Source organism: Cetorhinus maximus, chromosome 2 (genome assembly GCF_964194155.1).
Source record: "Cetorhinus maximus chromosome 2, sCetMax3.hap1.1, whole genome shotgun sequence".
Classification (NCBI taxonomy): domain Eukaryota; kingdom Metazoa; phylum Chordata; class Chondrichthyes; order Lamniformes; family Cetorhinidae; genus Cetorhinus; species Cetorhinus maximus.
The window spans coordinates 63352130-63372428 of NC_135880.1; the positions used below are offsets into that span (position 1 = coordinate 63352130).

Here is a 20299-nt window from a genome sequence, read left to right on the forward strand (position 1 = left end):
AGTTTTCTTAAGTAATTTGTTTTGTTCAAGTTTCTGCTCAAATTCATTTACACGTTGCCGAATGTAAAATCTGCCATGAACCTGTGCTACCAGACAACAATTTAGAACTTTTTTTGCTTTTGAAAATATTCCTTGATATATTTAATGCAGCTGAAAATGGGTGTATTACCAAAAAAAAGCATTCGTCAAAGTGGCTAGTACACCACTGTTGGAACATCTGGGATTTTAGACTATAGCAACACAGTTGAAAGGCTGGCACAAGGGTTGGAACACAGAGCTTTATTGGGAGGCTTCTTTTTTGCTTCAGCTTACATGTGCTACTGACTGTGCATGATTGACTAGAACACATGATATTACATCACTTCCCATGATGATGAATGGTTTTATACAAGTATAAGCATTTGAGTATATGTTTATTCTATCCAACATATTTTCTGAACATGCTTGCCAATATGCTATCACAATATACTTTCATAAAATATATCAATAACCTGTTTTTAAATAACTGGAAATTAGTTTACAAATGTGTATATATAATCATTTACTACTTAATTGGTGTACAATAGTCAGTTACTAAGTAAATTAATTTTAAGTATTTAAAAGGTGCCTATGTGTCCCTTTGTCTAAATAAAATCAAGTTTAATAAAGGCTGTGTTCATAAAATATATAAGATGATATCTCAGCAAGAAATGTATACAACGACAATACTTACAGCATACACGTCTTGCAAAAAAAAATCCATGTGCATATTACTAGGTGGTTCTTAGAACAGATACCATTATTTTCATAATTTTGCTTTTACTATTTTACCTGACCCAACCCAACAAGGCTGAGTATATTTGTTGAAGGAGACAATGAGTTTAAACCCTGCAGAGAATAAAATAAAATAAAACGTCAACTTTATTCTTCTCTGCCGGTGCTGCCAGACCTGCTGAGTTTTTCCAGGTAATTCTGGTTTTGCTGTGTTCATAAAGTTCTGTTGCTTTTTAAGTTGAAACTAGTAATTTGAAAATGCTGAATCTTTCAACTAAAGTACTAAAAATATAGTATTTTTGTAAAAATATGTCAACCTTGAAATAAATAATCAAAAGAGGACTATTGATATAGTATTATGTAGTATTCTACCAGTATCATGGCATGCATAGACTGAATATGAAACTTATTTTGGAGTATGACATTTAAAAAAAAATACTTGAAGTAGTTTTTTTCAAAAAATGACTTCTGACCACCGAAAGGACTACTGTGTAGTCCCTACATACTTAATTACATTCAATCAGCGCTGATCATCATTATATTTCATTGTATTGACACCACTCAGTCAGGATGAAAAGATTCATTTGTGGCTTAAATGCCTCACCCATTTTCGTACAGTTAAAGCCATTGCAATGAAAACCTTCAAATACCTAAAGCAAATCTAGTTAAATATTACATTTATTACAGGAATGACTCTGAATTTTTGCGCTTCCAGCAAGGAAGTGCTATTTTAGGGCGCAACAATATTTCTCCCTCGTTAAAGTGCATGCAGTTCACAGAATCACACACAATCACAGAATCACAGTGCAGAAGAGTCTGCACTGACATGTGAGAAATTTTGTAAAAATTGTATAGTTTTCCGTTATAACCCATTGGTGATTACAAACAAGGTAGGGTTACGGATCAACAGAACATAGTGTTATTAATCTTCATGCAGATTAATTCTTTCTGAAGATATCTTTTATGAGAGAAAATAATAGGTGGCTGTGCTTGTGTCTATAAGGTTGTAACATTAAAAGGTACTGTTCATTGTTAAGAGGTACTGCTCTTTTTTTATATACATTGTTAGTAGAAACCTAAGATTGCTGATTAGTGATTTGTAACAATGAGAAATAATATTCTTTTTTGTTTGATCTTTCCTCCTGGTATAATACTTAACTAAAATAATGAATATGTAATTATTATTTGCATGTTTGTGTATTGTAATGTTTTAAAGTCCTTTCAATCAGATTGTTGGACCAGAGACTACTGCTGCTTTGCATCCCAGAATTTTAACTAATTTAATCTGAGATTACTGTCCCTTCTTCTTGTCCATTCATCCAACTAAACCCTAGAACCGTTGAGGTTGTGTTTTTTATAATTTGTTCATTTGTATGATTGAACAAACCACCTTCTGCCAGAAGCTTTTTCATTATAACCACAATGACGTTTCACCCACCCAATTTTATATCACCAGGAATAAGCTTCATCCCAGTGCTTAAAAAATTTCGGTAATTTACAAAAAAAAAATCAGCATAAATTTCCACTTCCCACCTGCCAGTTGCTCCAAATGTTTTTTCTTCTTGTCTCAGCCCATGCAAATGCAGTTGCCTCAATCATGGGGAAACCCTTTGCTATTATCAAAGAGTATCACTCTTGCACTCCAGGATTTATCCCAATTCAGACTTGATGTGACGAATGTATGTATGGCACAACAGAGCAAAAGCCATATTCATGCTAATGGCTTAACCCATCCCCACATTCCAGTGACAATTCCAGCTGTCCTGAGAAAGCTGTACAGTTCTCTAACTTGGTTATCAGATACACCCTCGCTTCCTGTTTTTACAACTTTCCACAATGATGTAAGAAAGAGCAAGAAAAAAGCTTGGAAAAGAAGAGTCAGAGGGACACAAGTAGATGAAAAAGTAGAAACCTGGAAAATAATAACCTACAGAATCTGAGACACATAGTAGAAAAGAGCACAATTAAAAGAAAGAGAAAAGAAAAATGGGGATGTGAAGGACATATGATCTCAATATTCTTCCTGGAATGCACTTGAATCAGTAGGCAGATCCTGTTCCTGGTGTACAGTATGAAGGTGATGAACCGACGTTTTCTGTTCTGTGCACCCCCTTTTGAGGTCATGATGCTGGTTGCTCTATCTTGAAGGAATGAGACTTGGCCAGCTTCTGCTAAGGTTTGCATAGCTGTAGTGGGTCTTCAGTCTTCTGATCCAGTAGTTTGGCAAAGCATCCATTGCTTAAGTACATTCAGTGATTATTGTGCCCAGAATGAATTGTTATGCACTCCCAATGTTTCATTCAAGAATGAACCTGATGGACAAACAGAAGAATGAGGATTATTCTCAAGTGGAGTTACTGATACTTCTGTCAATACTGTGGGGTTTTGTCTTTCGGTTCGTGGTTGTTCATCATGTGTGCACTCTGCTTTCACATCTGTGTGAGCTTGCTGCTTGCTAGGTATTGGCATTTTGAGAGCTTCAGCAGTCAAGGCAATGCCTGGTATATAGCCAGGTTCTGTGGCTATACTGTGTTTACTGGATTAGGTTGTTGTTCTGCTGCCTCCAATAGATTGAGTAGTTACACTTGCTTGTACATCTGAAGTATCTGAGAGATCAGTAGCTAGTATCTCAGCAGTTTCAGTCACTACTTCAGCCTTGACACCAGTGTTTGGGGAGTCAGCATTTTGTTCTGCACTTCTCTCACCAGCTATTGTTGGAACTTCTGTACCTGGTTTCTCTTCGTGAAAGTCAGTGCTTGCATCATGCTGTACAGGTGTCTTTACCAGAATAGTCAGTGGATTGGCATCCTAGTCACATTCATTAGTAGTATCTTGGTTATGATCCTCACCCACTCTCTTTTCAAAAAGCAGTGCAAGATAAGACCATAAGACGTAGGAGCAGAAGTGGGCCATTTGGCCCATCGAGCCTGCTCCAACATTCAATGAGATCATGGCTGATCTGATATTCCTCAACTCTACTATCCTGCCTTTTCCTCCATAACCCTTGATTCCCTTACTGATTAAAAATCTGTCTATCTCAGCCGTGAATATACTTAACAATCCCAGCCTCTATATCCCTCTGTGGTAAAGAATTCCACAGACTCACTACCCTCTGAGAGAAGAAGCTCCTCCTCACCTCTGTCTTAAAGGGGTGGCCCCTTACTCTGAGATTATGCCTTCTGGTCCCACACTCTCCAACAAGAGGAAGCAACCTCTCAGCATCTACCCTGTCAAGCCCCCTAAGAATCGTATATGTTTCAATAAGGCCACCTCTCATTCTTCTAAACTCCAATGAGTACAGACCCAACCTACTCAACCTGTCCTTATAAGATAATCCCTCCATACCCAGGATCATAGTAGTGCACGTTCTCTGGACTGCCTCCAATGCAAGTACATCTTTCCTTAGATAAGGGGACCAAAACTGTTCACAGTATTCTAGGTGTAGTCTAACTAGTACCTCGTATAGTTTTGGCAAGGCTTCCCTATTGTTATAAAAACAAAAAACTACTGCGGATGCTGGAAATCCAAAACAAAAACAGAATTACCTGGAAAAACTCAGCAGGTCTGGCAGCATCGGCGGAGAAGAAAAGAGTCGAAGTTTCGAGTCCTCATGACCCTTCAACAGAACTGAGTATAGTTAGGAGAGGGGTGAAATATAAGCTTAAACTTACCATAAACCAGCTTATTTTTCACCCCTCTCCTAACTATACTCAGTTCTGTTGAAGGGTCATGAGGACTCGAAACGTCGACTCTTTTCTTCTCCGCCGATGCTGCCAGGCCTGCTGAGTTTTTCCAGGTAATTCTGTTTTTGTTTCCCTATTGTTATACTCCATTCCCTTTGAAATAAAGACCAACATTCCATTTGCCTTCCCTATTACCTGCTGAACTTGTATTCTAGCTTTTTGGGATTCATGCCTGAGGACTCCCAAATCCTCCTGTGCTGCAGCCTTTCTCCATTTAAATAATATTCAGCTCTTCTATTCTTCCTACCAAAGTGCATAACCTCACATTTTCCCACATTATATTCCACCTGCCAAGTTTTTGCCCACTCACTTAACCTGTCTATATCCCTCTGTAGACTGTCATCCTCACCATTTGCCTTCCCACCTATTTTTGTGTCATCTGCAAACTTGGCAATAGTACCTTCACTTCCCTCATCCAAGTCATTAATATATATTACAAATAATTGAGGACCCAGCATTGAACCCCGTGGCACTCCATCAGTTATAGGTTGCCATCATGAAAATGCCCCCCTTATCCCAACTCTCTCTTCTATCAATTAGCCAATCCCCTCTATCCATGCTAACATACTACCCCCAACACCATGGGCTCTTATTTTATTAAGCAGCCTTATGTGTGGTACCTTATCGAACGCCTTTTGGAATACCAAATATGTTACATCTTCTGGTTCCTCTTTATCTATCCTGCTTGTTACCTTCTCAAAGAATTCGAATAAATTTGTCAGGCATGATTTCCCTTTCATGAAGCCATGCTGACTCTGCTTGGCTATATTATGCATTTCTAAATACTGTTCTGTTACATCCTTTATAATAGATACTAACATTTTCCCAATGATGGATGTTAAGCTATCTGGCCTATAGTTACCTATTTTTTGCCTCCCTCCCTTTTTGAATAAGGGTGTTACATTGGCAGTTTTCCAATCCTCCTCTGGGACTTTTCCAGAAGCTTAAGGATTCTTGACTCTGTAGCTACTTCCTTTAATATCCTAGGATGCAACCCATCAGGTCCAGGGGACTTATCGGCCTTTATCTCCATTAGTTTCCCTAGTATTTTTTCTCCAGTGATAGTTATTGTATTTAATTCCTCTCTTTCCCACCCCCCACCCCCATTTTTGCCCCTTGATTATTTAGTATTTTTGGTATGCTATTAGTGTCTTCTACTGTGAAGACTAATGCAAAGTATTTATTCAACTCCTCTGCCATTTCCTGATTCTCCATTATTATTCCCCCAGCCTCATTCTTTAAGCGGCCTATGTTCACTTTGGCCTCTCTTCCTTTTTATATATTTAAAGAAGCTTACTGTCTGTTTTTATATTACTTGCTAATTTACCCTCAAAGTTTATTTTCTCCTTCATTTTTTTGGTCATCTATTGTTGGTTTTTAAAACTTTCCCCATCCTCTGGCTTACAATGTGGCAAAGATTAGTAGTATGTTTTTTTTCTTTCAATTTGATACTATCCTTAACTTCCTTGGTTAACCATGGTTGGTTTATCCCCTTCCTAGAATTGTTCTTCCTCACTGGGATATATCTTTGTTGTGAGTGTCACGACTCACTGGGGATAGTGCGCTGTAATATCAAGCCCCACTGTTTCCTGAGCCGCAACAAATATGAAAAAGTCTGATCACACCACCAGATTGCCCCAGTTCTCCCTAACAGTTTAATTTAGGTTTACAGAATAGGAGCACCAGATTTGTAAAGTTAATAAGTAAATAACTGTTTATTGAACAAACTGTCATTAACCAGTGGCAAAAGAAATAAATATGAATGGCTAATTTCTAACACTGATACTTAAACTCTACCCCCTTCTTAAATCCATATACACACACACACACATACAAGACACATAAGATACACAAAAATGGATTTTAAGGGTGGGATAAAACAGCACCAAATCTGGAGGACAGGATTAGATGGGTTGATTTTGATTGATGTCTTCCAAATTCCTTTCAGTTCTTATTGATGATATGAGATGGTCTTCTAGCACTTTCGGTACTTAGTTCACTGGTTGAGCACTTGCCTTTCAATGTCTCTAACAATGATTTTCCCCTTTGCCTCTTGACAGGGGTTTTCAGAGAGAGAGCAGGTTGTAGAGATATGAAGAGAAAAAAAAAACAGCTAGCTATTATTGTGGAATTACTGGAATCTTCCACACACAGGAGAAAGAGGTTTTAGGCCTTGTTCCTTTTCAGGCAAGGAGCTATTCTGCTCTGCTCTCGCACAAAAGCTGGTCACCTGGTCAGGAGCCAATTAAAATGCTGTTTTCAGGCAGCTCCCTTGGTCTAGAACTCCTTTGAGGCACCATTTTGTCTTTCATGGCACACTCTGTTCCAGGACTACAACATTGTATATATCTCTCATCCTGTTCCAGTGGACATGTCTTTCAACCTGCAGCCATTGTAATTTTAATCCCCAGCCCAAAAGAAAATATAAAGCTATGTTCCTTACATGAGTCATGAATTCTTTTCTTAAACGTCTGCCATTGTTTATACACCATCTTTTCTGCTGGACTCCTTTCCCAGTCCACTCCAGCCAATTCTGCCCTCATTCCTTTGTAATTATTCTTATGTAAGTTTAGTACATTTGTTTTTGACCCAAGTCAAACTTTCGAACTGAATGCTAAATTCTACCATGTTGTGGTCGCTGTTTCCTAGGGGATCTTTTACTCTGAAATAATTTATTAAACCTGCCTCATTACACGTTACCAGATACAAAATAGCCTCAACCCTGGTTGGATCCACAACATATTGTTCTAGGAAACTGTCCCGAATACACTTTATGAATTCTTGCTCATGGCTACCTCTGCAAATTTGATTTTCCCAATCTACATGAAGATTAAAGTCACCCATGATTAATGTACTGCCTTTTTTACATGCCCTCATAATTTCCTGATTTATTCAATGTCCTACAGTATAGCTACTGTTAGGGGGCTTTTAGGCTACTCCCACCAGTGTCATCTTCCCCTTGTTATTTCTTACCTCAACCCATATGGATTCTACATATTCCAATCCAAGATCATTTCTTGCTATCGTACTTATTTCATCATGTAATAACAAAGCTACCCCACCACCCTTTCCTTCCTGCCTGTGCTTTCGAAAAGCCACATACCCCTGAATATTTATTCCCAGCTTTGATCTCCTTGTAACCATGGGCAGAATTGTGCCCTCGGCAGGGGCGAGCACGTGCGGTCGGGAAGCCAACCGCTGACTGTGGTCAGGGCCCTACCGCAATTTCATGCTGGTGGGCTAATTAAGGCCCGCCCAGTATGAAACGTATACGGCAGTGCTCAGCGCCGCCTGTATGGCGGGGGGAAGGAGGGAAGGTCCTGCGGGTCCATGCAGGAAAAGCTCCCTGAGGCACAGAGCTGCCTCGGAGATGAAGATTTAAAAAATTAAAAATAAAGAATTAAAAAATGTTTTTTAAAAAAAAGTCCCTCATGTGACAGAGTCACATTAGGAGGGACATGTTATTAATGAAATGTTACAATTTATATTTAGTCTTTAATTGCTGTTGGAAACCTCATCCTGCCCGTGGATGAGGTTTCCTAAAAAATCCAAAGGCTGCTTGGTCTTTTTGCCTGCCAACCGTAAATTACGTAAACCATAATTTCTTTCAATTATGACTTTAATGGCCTTAATAGGCCTTTTAATTGTTGGTGGGCATGCTATCGACTCCTGTGCACGCCCGCCAAATGAAATATTGCGCAAGTGCGTGATGACGTCAGGACGCTTACCCGACGTCATCGCGTATCATTTTACGCCCATACGGGTTGGGTGCACGCCCACCCAACGAGCAGAAAATTCAGGCCCATGTCTCTGTAATGGCTATAAGATCATGTCCATTAACCTCTATTTGTGCCGCTAATTCATTTTTTTTTGTTCCGAATACTACGTGCATTTAAGTAAAGAGCCATTAATTTTGCCCTTATACCATTTTTTTCCCCTCTTTGACCCTATTTGCTGCTATGTTTTTATATTTGTACACCCTCTCCCTTCCTGTCACACTCTGGGTATCATTACCTAAGTAGCTGCCCTGCAATGTTGCCATATCCTTTTGCTTTGTAAGCGTACATCTCCCCTTTCCAGAACCCTTCCCCTATTTAGTTTAAAGACCTCTCTACAACCCTAGTTATTCGATTCGCCAGGACACTGGTCCCAGCATGGTTCAAGTGAAGCCTGTCCCACCGGAATAGCTCCGTTCTACCCCAGTACTTGTGCCAGTGCCCCATGAACTGAAACCCATTCCTCCCACATCAATCTTTGAGCCACGCATTTAACTCCTTGACTTTATTTACCATAAACCAGTTTGCCTGTGGCTCAGGTAGTAATCCCGAGATTATTTCCTTGGAAGTTCTGCTTTTTAACTTAGCTCCTAACTGTTCAAATTTTTTCAGCAGAACCTCCTTTCAAGTCCTATCAATGTCATTTGTACCAACCGTGGATGACAATGACTGGATCTCTCTCCTCCCCCTCCAGGTTCCTCCCCAGCCCTGAGGAGTTATCCTTAACCCTGGCACCAGGCAGGCAACACAGCCTTCGGGACTCTCACTCATGACTGCAGAGAATAGTATCTATCCCTATAATTAAACTGTCCCCAACCACTACTACATTCCTGTTTCCTCCCTGCACTTGAATGGTTGAATGGCTTCCTGTACCAAGGTGCCGTGGTCAGTTTGCTGATCCTCCCTGCAGTCCCTGCTCTCATCCACACAGCTTGCAAGAAGCTCGTAACTGTTGGACAATTGCAAGGACCGAGGCTTCTCGAATGCCACCCCCTGGGTCCCCATACCTGCCTCACCTGCAGTCACACACTCCTGTCCCTGGTCACAGGCCAAATTCGAATTCCCTAATCTGAGGGCTGTGACTGCCTCCTGGAGCAAAGTGTCCAGGTAACTTTCCCCCTCCTTGATGTGGCACAATGACTGCATCTTGGACTCCAGCTCCTTGACTTGTATCCGAAGTTCCTCGAGCTGCAAACACTTAAAATTTGAGCTTAAAAAGGGAATTAGGAAAGCTAAGAGAGTGCACGAGAAAGCATTGGTGGATACAATAAAGGGAAAACCCAATGGGTTTTTTTAATATATAAAAAGCAACAGAATTACTAGGGAAAGAGTAGGGACTATAGAGGTAACCTGTGTGTGGACCTGGAAGATGTGGGTACAGTCCTCAATGAATACTTTGTATCGGTCTTCACAATGGAAAAGGACGACGCAGGTATAGACATCGGGGTGGAGGACTGTGAAATATTAGAGGAAATTAACATAGAGAGAGGAGGTACTAGCAGGTTTGACGGCCTTAAAAGTTGATAAATACGCAGGCCCGGATGAGATGTATCCCAGGCTGTTGAGGGAGGCAAGGGAAGAGATATCAGGGGCCCTGGCAGTAATTTTCAAATCCTCTCTTGCCACAGGTGAGGTGCCAAAGGACCAGAGGACTGCTAATGTTGTCCCATTGTTTAAAAAAAAGGGGTAAGGGATTAACCAGGAAATTACAGGCCAGTCAGCCTAACCTTGGTGGTGGAGAGGCTACTATAAAGAATTCTGAGGGACAGAATATATCTGCACTTGGAGAGACACAGATTAAACAGGGATAGTCAGCATGGATTTGTTAAGGAAAGGCCTTGTTTGACAAATTTGATCGAATTTTTTGAGGAGGTAATCAGGAGTGTTGATGAGGATAATGCATTTGATGTGGTCCACATGGACTTTAGTGAGGCTTTTGATAAGGTCCATCATGGTAGACATGGTCAAGAAATTAAGAGCCCATGGGATCCAAGGCAAAGTGGCACATTGGATCCAAAATTGGCTGAAAGGCAGGAAGCAAAGGGTGTTGGTAGGGGGATGTTTCTGTGACTGGAAGTCACCAGGGGTTCCGCAGGGCTCGATGCTGGGGCCTTTGCTGTCTGTGGTGTACATAATCCAATGATTTAGACTTAAATGTAGGGGGTATGATCAAGAAGTTCGCGGATGACACCAAAAATTGGTAGAGTGGTAAATAGTGAGGAGGATAGCCATAAACTGTAGAAGGGTATCAATGAACTGGTCAGGTGGGCAAAGCAGTGGCAAATGGAATCCAACAACAGAACAGTGTGAGGTAATGCACTTGGGGTTGGCTAACAAGGCAAGGGAGTACACTATGTAATGGTAGGACCCTAGAAAGTGCTGAAGATCAGAGGGACCTTGGTGTGTATATCCACAGAGCCCTGAAGATAACAGGGTAGGTGGGTTTTTCAACAATTATTAGACTTTTAAATCCAGATTTTTATTGAATTTAAATTCTACCATTTACCATGGCAGGATTCCCGAGCATTACCCTGGGTCTCTGGATTACTAGTCCAGCGACAATGCCACTACACCATCGCCCTCTGCTCTTTTTTAATAGAGAGGTTCTAGAATTCCCCCTCTGGCTGGTCACGGTTGTCAGTGGTAGTCTGGTCTCTTTCTTCATTCACCTTCTTGAAGAGTAACACAAGTTCCTGAATGTCTTTCTTTGGCTGGAGGTGTGTGGAGATTAGTTGCAGCTGTCCTCAATGGACTTGGGTTTCCACTGCTACTGGTGAATAAAGAAGTTGCAAAGTTAAAAAATCTCCTCTAATGAAGAGCAATCTTCATTATGAATAACGTAGAGAGTAAGTTCTCTTTCATTACATTGAAGTGTGGCAGTCATCTTCCCTTGCACCTTGAGTAGAGTGCACCCTGGGCCATGCATTTGAGTTGTAGATAGTTGGAAAAGCTCAGGCTTCAGCCACTGTACTGCATCAGACAGAATGAACGCTCCTGCACCCTTGTCCAACTTAAAATTGGTTTTGTAGCCATTGACTATGATATAGGCACTCCAAAACGTCTCTTGGATTTTGCAACTTCACCCAAGAAAAGCACATCTTGTTCCCCTGTATTTTCTATTTCCTGGATACTGCTTGATCTACTTAGTCTCCCTTAAATTTTTGAGAAGGAGGCTTGCGGTTGCAGCATACTGTTTTAAAATAGCCCAGCCTCCAGCAGGTATGACACTCTGCATGTATGACAGGACATTCACCAAGCCTATGGAGTATTTTTACACCATAACAGGAGCACTGGATAATGGGAGTCACTGCCCTTTCTTTGTGGGTACACTGGTACCTCTACTGCTCATAAACTGGTCTGAGTCAGTGGTCTGACTCCACAAAGGTTCCCCATTACCCAGGATTAAAACTCTGTTCTGTTTCCGAAGCTCAGCCTGTCTCACTAATTGAACTGCCGTGCTTAATGTTAGCTCTTCTCTGGACTGCAGAAAGTCAAATAAGCCTTCAAGGACACCCACCACAATATGGTCTCTGATAAGGTCCTCCTTTAGATCCCATATTCACAACTATCAGCCAAATGATACGGGTCATTAATGAAAGAATCCATACTTTCCCTGGATTCCTGAGAGCACCTGTTAAACCTCACCTGCTCAATAACAGTCTTCTGTTCCTCCGAAGACTGAAATAGAAATCAAAGGCCTGAATAACCTTTTCATAAGTTGCTGTGTCCTCCTCAATGCCGTCTTACTAAAATGTCATCTGTGCTGCTGCCAGTGGAACAGAGGAGTGTGCTAACGGCTCTTTCTCCATCTTCTGTGCTAACCCTGATGCTAGTTTTTCCAGTGTGCTACATGGTTGGGGCCTGCCACGTGGTCAAAGAAGTCATTCAGAGGTAGGGCTTTTTCCTCGGTCATCTGATGCTTTAATCAATTGTCTTGGGACTCCATTGCGCTTTCTTTCGAATTCCTTACTTTGCTCGATGACTGCTCCTTTCCCGTCACCAGCCATTTCATCACAGATCCTTACAAATTGGTTAGTTTACCGCTGCCGCCATGAACTAATATTAGAAATGAGCCCTGGGTGCATTTGACAGAAACTACTGGAAACAATGCATCCAGGAGCTTCCAAAGATTTATTAGCTATTTACAACCATGTACAGGGACAGTTAATCATGAAGCTCCTCCCAGAGGCATCTCCGAGTTCCAGAGACACATGATCTGACAACTCTGATGTACATTAGTTATTAGCATAATAGCTATTAACCCATTATGTTAGTGAAGTAACAAAAAAAAGCACATAGTCAGTGAAGTAGCAGGCACTGTAAGAGTCTAATAGAAAAGCTGACATGATCAAATAGAGATAAAAACAGAGAGAAAGAGAGTCGATTTTTAAAGTGTAGGCAGTTCCTATCTACCTTGTATTCCTGTCTACCCATTGTCTCCAAGACAGAGACACAAATGACATCAGTGAAATTTACCACAACCCCAAAATATTCGACTTATTGTAAGTACAAAAGAACATCAGTGAACTAACGCAAAATCAGCCTTGCAGGTTCAAAACCTACTGCTGCTCCTCCTGCCCCTGAGTGTTTGTCCTAGTGCACTTTTGGCTTTTACTGACATTTTTTTGATTATTACTATGAATTTCTAATTGCCACAGAATTTAACACCGCTAAATCAAAAAAAGACTTCTGGAGAGTCATTTTAAGACATTTGTATATTGGAAAGCTTCCTTCAGTGATTTTCTTTTCCATATCCTGTTAAGACTTATCTTCTGACCAACTCCTGCTAAATCTTTGCATCATAGTTTTATTACTGTCATCTACATTCATCTCATCATCTCCATTCATCTCAAGTGCTAGTGCTCGAGACCTTTATATCTCATTTTCAAAATGCATGTGCTGCCATACAGTAATCCTGCAGATTAGTAATAATCATTAGTTGACGACAAACTTTCCATGGTTACAAGAGATTTTGTCCAGTGGTCACCATGGAAATGGTAGCTGGGCAGAAAAAATACAATAATAATAAAAAATTCAGCAATATTATTCAATGTCGCCATGCATGTGTCTGTACCTGTAATTCTGTGGGGATTCTACAGGTCTTCTGTAACTCTCTGATGGGAGACCAGCAGACCCTCAAGGAAATAACATAAATCACTGTTTACACCATTTCCGTGAGGATTATACCAAAGTTGTGGTGGAAGAACAGTTACACCCCACTGAATTTCAGGGACATCACATCTGACGTGCTCCAAGATGCTCTATGTTTTGCCGGGACATGGCCATCGTTATTACAAAACATAGTTGAACTCTGTGAAATATTTTCACATGTTGATAAGCATAGGCCTGAATCTTCGGCTCAGCGAGCGGGGGCAGGGCCCACTCAGCGACGTGTAAAATGACGCGGGGTGACGTCGGGCGTGTGTCCCGACATCACTGCGCGTCATTTAGATTTTCAGTTCGGCGGACGCACAGCCAAATCAGCTGCACGCCCTCCAAACTGTCAAAGGCCTATTAAGGACATTTATAAAGGCAATTAAGTAATTACCTGAGCTGCCCATCCAACCTTAAGGTTGGATGGCAGGTGAAGAGCCCAGGTGGCCTTTGCATTTTTCATGGAACCTCATCCACGGGCAGGATGAGGTTTCATGAATGATTTTAAATTTTCACACATTTTTGTTAAAATTAATGCACATGTCCCAGCTCGTGGCAGTTTCACATGAGGGGACATGTCATAAAAATTATTTCTCCACTTTATTAACCTTTTAAAACTTAAAACTAATTGCCCTGAGGCACCTCTGCCTCAATGAGATTTCTGTGCTCTTTCGTGCGCATGCGCGAAAGGGCGCACTCCCGACTCAAGGAACCACACCCCACTCGCACAGGGAGCGCACAGCCCACGTAAAATGGCTGCATGGACCTGATCGGGGGCGCCGATTGGGTCCGTGCCCGCCCCTGCACAACCCCCCTTACGGGGGGGAAAATTCTACCCATGATTATTTTTGCATGTATTAGCTTCCTGTCAAAATAGACATTGCCATTTAAAATTTTCAAAAGACCATTGGATACATTTATAGCATTTATGCTACTATTTATATGCCGATGATTCTGTCCATTTAATAACCTGGGAAACTCACGAATAACATGTATATTTTTCCAAAAACAAAATTATTTACTCATAAAATATCTGAAAGAACATTACAAAACATTTCAATGGGCATCACAAAAAGTACAGTAATATTCCAATTTTCCACATAGATCACGAGGTGCTTCAGTACAATCAATGAACATACGGACATTTCGACATGGTCAGTGCAATGGTATTCAAGTTATCTACATAGATCATGTTGCACTCTGAGGTGTTTCAGTACAATTGAGATACATGTAGTGTTCACTGCATATATTCAATGTGAGACATACAGCCCAAGACGTCTATACAATTCCCAGCCCCTTGGTGCACTGTGGCTGAAAGGTCTTAGACAGAGACCTTTCCCTATTGTGCCTTTGCAGCGGCTGCCCCAAGTTTTAGTGCATCCCTCAGCTTGTAGTCCTGGACCTTGGAATGTGCCAGTCTGCAACACTTGGTCAGGGACAACTCTGCACTGGAAGACCAATGGGTTTCTGGCAGACCAAAGAGCATTCACCGAGTTGATGATCCTCCAGCTGCAGTTGGTTTGTCTTGGTGTGTGTCCCTGGGTACAGCCTGTAGAGCACAGTCATGGAGCTGCTTGGGATGAACCTCATCAAAAACTGTTGCATCTCTTTTCAGACCTTCTTTGCAAAGGCACATTTCACAAGGAGGTGACTTTGAGGGTAGCGTGTGGAGGGGGTGAGACATGTAGGAAGGATCTGATGAGGAGGGCCCTTCTCACCACCAGCCCAGCTACGTCTTGGCACTTGTTGAAAAGTTCTTTGTCTGGGAACTCTGGGAACCATCCGACAGGATCCACCATCTCCTTTTCCCACAGAGCCTCTAGGATGTTATGTGCTGACCACTCCCTGATGAACTTGTGGTCAAAAATGTTTTTCTGCAAAAATTTTTCCACGACAGACAGCTGGTATGGCACGGTCCAATTATTGGAGCGTTCCACGGCAGCGTGGCCAGACCCATCCTTCGCAATGCCGGGGACAGGTAGAACCTCAGCCTGTAGTAACACTTGGTGTTTGCATACCGAGGATCTACGCATAGCTTGATGCAGCCACACACAAAGGTGGCCATCAGGATGAGGGCGATGTTGGGTATGTTTTCTCTCCCTTTTATCTAAAGGTTTGTACATCGTGTCCCTGCGAACACACTCCATTTTCGACTTCCAGATCAAGCAAAAGAAGGCTAGGGTGATTGCCACAACGCAGGAGTGGGGAGTGGGCCAGACGTGCACCATGTACAGCAACACCAAGTGTGCCTCACACCTGATGACCAGGTCCTTACCACTAGTGGAGAGAGAGCGTCGCTCCCACATGCCCAGTTTTCTTTTCACCATAGCCACTCACTCCCACCAGTTTCTAACGCATGCACTGATCCCTCCGAACCATATCCCAAGCACCTTCAGGCAGTCTGACCTGACAGTGGAGGGGACAAAGGAATGGTCAGCTCAGTTCCCAAAGAACATGGCCTCGCTCTTGCCACGATTTATCTTGGCTCCTGAGGCCAGTTCGAACTGGTCGCAGATGTTGATCAGTCTGTGCACCAACAGCGGATCCGAGCAGAAGATGGTGACATTGTCCATGTACAGGGAGGCTTTGACCTGAGTGCCTCCACTGCCTGGGATCATCACTCCTCTTATGCCCAGATCCTTCCTGATGGACTCAGCAAAGGGTTTTATGCAACACACAAACAGGACAGGGATGAGAGGGCAGCCCTGCCTGACTCCAGATTTAATTGGAAAGTTTTCTGATTCCCACCCATTGATTGATAGCATTAATTGAATTTCACCAGTAGCATTAATTGAATTTCACCAGTGGCATAATGTATCAAAAACTATGCTGCTTTTTGGAAAAGTATACGCTCAGAGCTATCATTATAACCCTTTCACACATTTGTAGATGAATGTTATGTCATCTCAACAGTATTTGAATAATTGATATACACACCAAAATTGCCAAGATTTTCTATTGCCATCTTATTGGGCCAGTTTTTATTTGTTTTAAATGGTTAAAAACTAATGCAAATCAAACCAGATTGATAATATGCTAATGTGTTTGAGCTTTGTGTGTGAACCTATTTACATAATTATTCACAGAGCCAGTTGCCAATTTGAGTAGGTGTAGGGAACAAAAAAATGCATGTAAGCAATTTAAAGGCTTGAGGACAGTTGAAGTGTCACAGTAGAATGATTAAAAATTTTGAAAGCCTATAGGAAACCTCAGAAGGCATTTAACTTCACAGTAAGATAAAAGCAAAATACTGCAGATGCTGGAAATCTGAAACAAAAACAGAAAATGCTGGAATCAGCATTTTCTGTTTTTATTTAACTCTGCAGTTTTTTTTTAAAGCTGAAGGGGCGCAGAACACCAAGAACGACAGGCAAAAGCAGCATATTGTGGAGGCATGAGTAAACAGGCAAATGATAACTGTGCAGCATCCAATACCTCTGTTTTATGGCTGCCGAGATGGAGTTGGTGCTGCATGAAGTGGTTACAATGAGGATGTCTCTCTTTGCACTCCGTTCCTGTAGATCAGCATTGTAGCATACCTGCAAGGTGGTGGAATCAAGTCAGTGGCTGCACCTGACCACTGCTGGTTTTGGCTGTGGTAGTCTTTCGCCTTCATTGTAGTTGTAGATATCCTTGCTGCCGATGGGAATGTTCTGCATCCTAAGAACTGTCGAGATAATTCCCACAGTCATTGCCAATGACGGTGGCATTTTCATCAGGTAACTTTGATGCCTCACAATCATTCTGTCATGCCCTCTTCAAATAGTATCTCTGAAAAAAACGACGTACCGTGGTTTGGCTGCTTCTGAAGAACTATCCAACTTGACGGTTTGTAAGGCCTTAATACTCATTTGTGCCAATGAGTAAGCTATCATAACCTAACCTCAGAGTTCGCTTTTTCAGGAGCACTAATCATTAGTCAAATGTGGGATTTTTTATTTGTTCATGGGATGTGGGCGTTGCTTGCAAGGCCAGCATTTAGTGCCTATCCCTAATTGCCCTTGACAAGGTGGTGATGAGCTGCCTGCTTGAACAGCTACAGTCCATGTGGTGTAGGTACACCCACAGTGCTGTTAGGCAGTGAGTTTCAGGATTTTGAGCCAGCAACAACGATAGTTCCAAGTCAGGATGGTGTGTGACTTGGAGGGAAACTTTCAGTGGTATTCCCAGGTACCTACTGTCCTTATTATTTTGGGTGATAGAAGTTGTGGGGTTGGAAGGTGCTGTTGAAGGAGCCTTGGCAAGTTGTTGTAGGGCATCTTGTAGATGATGCAAACTGCTGCAGTGGTATGGCAGTGGTTGGTAGATGAGGTACCAATCCAGCAGGAAGCTTTGTCCTTGATGGTGTTGAGCTTCCTGAGTGTTGGAGCCACCACACTCCTGACTTGTGCCGTGTAGATAATAGGCTTTGGAAGTTAATGGCAGAGCAGTGGACATCAGCTAGCAACTTGTGGCAATTTTTTGATTTATTAGGTAATCCTGGCCATAATCTTGCACATTAACAATAGCATGTGTTGCTTAGATGCCATTATTTTTTTCAGCAAAATCTGCTCCAATGAATTTCAACATGCAACCTGACAGGTTCTTGTCAACAAATAGGATTTTGGGTTATTAAAAATGTACCATAAGAATATTGTGGATAGGTGGAAGAGTTTTTTTAATTTGTTCATGGGATGTAGGCATCATTGGCAAGGCCAACATTTGTTGCCCATTCCTAATTTCCCTTGAGATGGTGGAAGTGAGCTGCTGCTTTGAACTGCTGCAGTCCATCTTGTGCAGGTACACCCACAGTGCTGCTGCGAAGGGAGTTCCAGGATCTTGATCCCACAACAGTGAAGTAATGGTAATATAATTCCAAGTCAGGATGGTGTGTGGCTTGAAGGGGAGTTTGCAGGTGGTGTGTTCCCATGCATCTGCTGCCCTTGTCCTTCTAAGTGGTATAGGTCATGGATTTGGAAGTTGCTGTCGAAGGATCCTTGGCAAGTTACTGCAGTCCATTTTTGCATATAGTACACACTGCCACCGCTATGCATCGGTGGTGGATGAGGTGCCAATCAAGCAGGCTACTTTGTCTGTAATGTTGTTGAGCTTCTTGAGTGTTGTTATAGCCGCACTCATCAAGGCAAGCGGACAGTGTTCCATCACACCCCTGACTTGTGCCTTGTAGATGGTGGACAGGCTTTAGGGAGTCAGGAGGTGAATTACTCACCTCCAAACTCCCAGCCTCTGTCCTGCTCTTGTAGCCACGGTACTTGTATGGCTGTTCCAGTTGAGGTTCTGATCACTGGTAAACCCCAAGATGTTGATCATGGAGGATTCAGCGATGGACTGAAGGTCTTCTCCTGTTACAATGTTTTGTCTGATAAATCTCTTCAGAACATTTATTGATGAATCTTAATCAACAGCCTCCAGACATGAAGTGTGAGATGAATTTCTATCTACTCATGATGACGTCTATCCTTTTGTTGCAAAGTTGGTTTTAAAAGGCTTTGTGTTGACAAGTTTCTTTTAAATCTCTCTCCAGACCTGTCGTCTGACCCAGAAGAATTGACAAATGTGGCTACTAAGTATTCAGAAGTTACAAGCATCCTTGATGAGAAACTTCGCTCCATACTAAATTACCCAGAAGTTTCCAAAACTGTTCGTCAATACAACAAACTTCAGTTTATCAAGTGGAAAGGAAGTCTAGGAAAGAATTACACAGATATTATTGCCAATCTAAGATGGCACCAGGACTGGCAAAAGAATCCTGTAACGTATGAAAATGCTATTAACAGGTGGTTATATTCTACTACTGAAGTGTAGTTTCACATATATTGTAGTTTTTTACCCTTGTATTGTTACCTCCAATGTTCCCCAAGATCCATCCTCGGCCCTCTCCTCTCCTCTCGTCTACTTGCTGCCGCTTGCACACATTACCCACAAATGTGGAGTCAGCACCACATGTTTTCTTTTCATTCTTTCATGGGCTGAGTGTGTCACTGGCAAGGCCAGCATTTGTTGCTCATCTCTGATTGTGCATGAGAAGATGGTGATGAGCTGCCGCCTTCACCTGCTGCAGTCCATCTGGTGTAGGTACACTCAGTGCTGTTAGGAAAGGAGTTCCAGTATTTTGGTCCAGCAACTGTGAAAGAATGGTGATATAGTTCCAAGTCAGGATGGTGTGTGGCTTGGAGGGAGACCTGCAGGTGGTGATGTTCCTATGCATCTGCTGCCCTGCCCTTCTATGTGGTACTTCATGAGAATGATAGCTTTAAGTGGTCATGTTACTGGACCACTAACCCAGAGGCCTGACCTAATGCTCCGTAGTTATCTCTGAAGAGTTATCTTCCAATAGCTCACATGTGAAATATGAATGATAAGAGAGGTAGAAGTAGAGAATTGATATTACCGTTGAAACCTTTTCATCAAACCCACCCAATATTCTATTGGGGAAGACATTGGTTAATACCTGATCATGAAACAGGTGATTCAGCAGCAATGTATTCCCAAAGAAGTCTGCCTAAGGATTGCCTGAAATGTGTACTCTTAATGGGGTATGATATTAATGAGGTGGTGCAAAAAGCTCTCACTTTGACACTAAGTTTGAGACTATCCATTCAGCTCCCGTTACTTCATCTTTCTCTCTCACATGCCCAACAAACCAACATTCCTACATGCCCTATTCCTAAAATTCCATCTTTCTCTCCTATCTGCCCTCATGCTCTCTCTGATTTCATCTTGTCTATGAGACCCACCTGCTAACCACCCAACATCCATTCCTGGTCCTCATGCTAGATGATACTGTAAATGGTTTGATCACCTCAGGTAATATACCCTTTTCAAATCTTGTCAGTATTACCCTCCCTCCTCAAATAAAATACCGATGGCATC

At 42.0% G+C, this 20299-nt stretch overlaps 1 protein-coding gene across 1 annotated transcript in view; it reads left to right on the forward strand.

The window, feature by feature from the left end:
• arsk (arylsulfatase family, member K) overlaps positions 1-20299 on the forward strand; it is a 94028-nt gene that overhangs the window by 54867 nt on the left and 18862 nt on the right. The window contains exon 8 of the mRNA XM_078565427.1: positions 18951-19203. Coding sequence (XP_078421553.1) covers positions 18951-19203 — 253 coding nt within the window. The remainder of the gene's footprint in view (positions 1-18950; positions 19204-20299) is intronic.